General features: G+C 41.5%; 1 protein-coding gene across 1 annotated transcript; it reads right to left on the reverse strand.

The window, feature by feature from the left end:
• Window positions 1–641: 641 nt before the first annotated feature.
• LOC104989098 (GTPase IMAP family member 4-like) lies at window positions 642–2,423 on the reverse strand (the record flags this gene model as incomplete). The annotated part of the gene is made up of 1 exon (XM_010840668.1): window positions 642–2,423. A coding segment is annotated over one exon (990 nt), but the record flags the coding sequence as incomplete, so codon positions are not given.
• Between the last annotated feature and the right edge of the window lie 367 nt (window positions 2,424–2,790).

The raw sequence follows: 2,790 nt of genomic DNA on the forward strand, positions 1-2,790 counted from the left end.
CAATATACAGCCTTGTCATACTTGTCTCACAATTTTGAACCAGTCTGTTGTTCCATGCAGGGTTCTATCTGCTGCTTCTTGTCCCACAAACAGATTTCTCAGGAGACAGATGAGGATGTCTGGTATTCCCATCTCTTGAAGATCACAGTTTGTTGTGATCCAAACAGTCAAAGGCTTTACAACAGTCAATGAAGCAGAAGTAGATGTTTTTCTTGAATTCCCTTGCTTTCTCTATGATCCTTCAGATGTTGGCAATTTGATATCTGGCTCCTCTGCTTTTTGTAAACCCAGCATGGAAAATTGTAAATATTATTTTTTATATATTATATATGAGTATATATATATGTATTATATTATTATGTGTACCTCAGTTACACATAATTTCTACCAATACATAATGGATGAATCCAAGGAGAATATAGACTTTGACTGACAGAGGGGTTGAGAATGTGGCTCAAACCTTCTGACAGAAAAAGGGGAGGGGAGGTGTCTGGAGGGTGGACCAAGTCTACACCAAAATCATCTTGAACTTTTACAAAAAACTGAAATCCATCCCTGTGTTCTTAGAAGGAGTAGTAGTGCTTTCCAAGAAAAAAAAACAAAAAACAAAAAACAAAAAAACAGATTCCAATTTGCACAAATATGAGAGAACAGAAAAGTTTTATTAAAATAACAATAAGCAAACAATTCATCTGCATGGGGCAGCTGTTAGTTTCACAGGAAACAGAGAGAACTGGTTATTCAGCAAACTGGATGTTGTTGGTCAAAGATTTCCTACAGATACATCTGAATCCAGCAAGCATTATTCTCCTGTCTGTTGAATATCTTTTGCGCCTTTTGGCATTTCAGGTAGTTGAGTTCTGAAAGATCTATTTGCCAGGGAACTCTTTGTTCTTAATGGTCAGTTGATAAGGAACAATTTGAGGCCTTCAGTAAAATTATAAGTGAACAAATTTCCATTCCTCTAGAAAGATGTCTGTCAGTTTCTCCTGTAAGTTTAACTAATAGAAAGAATTGATCTTTCAAATAAACTATAAGGGTAAGATGATCAGCACTGTCTAGACAAAATAAGTGAGAAAAAGCTGTAGGGGAAGATCATCCACCAATCTAGAAAGGATCTAGAGAAAAAATCTCTTCTAGCAATAAATAGAGAAAGCTTGGGGGCACCTTCTTTGGTCTCCTGCATTCCCTGTCTTGGTGTCTCTGAGAAAGAATTCACAAATTAGGGAAAATCAATACTTTCTCCTTTGGAGTTTCACAAGTTGAGGATTTATCCCTTCCCTGTTAAATCAATCAAACATATACCAATTATCAATAGTGAACTTTACTCTCCTTAGCCCTGAGAGTCTCAGACGAAAAGGAGAATGCTCTGAGTTACATGAGGCAGGATCACCCCAAAATATGCCAGAAATATAGACAGATCTTCACGAGGTTTAATCCTTAAACAGAGAGGAAAAAACCCGGAACACTTTAAGGATGATTTCAAGTATCTTATTCTGACTCAAAACATCATCTCTGGCTGTTAGCTGCCTTGAAACCCAGTGAGCCTCCCTTTCTGCCAATTGCCTTTCCATTTCCACATTCCACTTTTGCTGTTCTAGTTCATCTTTCAGCTTTCTGATTTCCTCTTCGAACTTCTGTTTTATCTGAGCTTTCTCTCTCTCAAGCTCTGCTCTGTAATTTTCTTGTAACACTTGGATTTGTTTCTGAATCTCCTCCTCGGTCTTCTGATACAGGCTATTTGTGTAGTATCTACCATTGCACTTGTCCACCACATCCTGGACCAGGACCAGCAGCTGCTCCCTCTGGTTCTCCTGCTCAGCTCCTGTGGCCTTGTTGTTGAAAACACAGTAGCGATCTCTGAACTTGCGAATCAGCTCTTGGATGGCTGTAGGAGCTTGCTTTAAGTATTCACAGAAATCCATGCCTTCTAAGTCATCTTTCCGGGTGAATAAGAGAATCATGTGTTCCCTAGCTCTCTCTCCAAACATTGTCAGGATCTTCTCTGTGGCTTTCTGGCCTTCGGGTGTGTAACGGCCCAGTGGGATGACCAGGAGTAGAGCGTGAGGCCCCGGGGAAGTCAGCACCATGCAGCGGGTAATCTCCTTGTGAGTCTCAGCATCTGGGGCCTCCGTGTCAAAGAGGCCAGGTGTGTCCACAATGACAACTTCTCTCCCCTTCCAGGTGCTGCTTCCTTTCTCACAGTGCTTGGTGATGGATACAGCCGAAAAGCTAGACAGAAACACTTTCTCTCTGAGGATGCTGTTTCCTGTTGCACTTTTTCCTGCCCCAGTCTTACCCACTAAGACAAGTCTCAGCTGGGAATCTCCAGGGTTTGCAAGCCCTGGAACATCAGGAAACAGAAGACCCAGTGTTAGAATGAACTTCAGCTGTCTTCCCTGCAAGGCTCCCACCCACTGAATAAATATTCAACCCTGAATATTCATTGGAAGGACTGATACTGAAGCTGAAGCTCCAAGACTTTGGTCACCTGATGCAAAGAGCAGACTCACTGGAAAAGATTCTGATGCTTGGAAAGGTTGAAGGCAAAAGGAGAAGGGGGTGGCAGAGGGTAAAATGGCTAGATAGCATCACAAAATCAATGGACATGAATTTGAGCAAACTCCAGGAGAAAGTGGAGGACAGAGGAACCTGGCATGCTGCAGTCCATGGGCATGAATTAGCAACTCAACAATAACAACAGATATTCTTCAGGATCCCTTTAAGCTTCATACTCTGACCTTGTGGAAGCAAACAGCTCATAGAGGAGGAAACAATGTGATTAAGAAG

The sequence above is a fragment of the Bison bison genome, unplaced genomic scaffold (genome assembly GCF_000754665.1).
Source record: "Bison bison bison isolate TAMUID 2011002044 unplaced genomic scaffold, Bison_UMD1.0 scf7180017846755, whole genome shotgun sequence".
Classification (NCBI taxonomy): domain Eukaryota; kingdom Metazoa; phylum Chordata; class Mammalia; order Artiodactyla; family Bovidae; genus Bison; species Bison bison.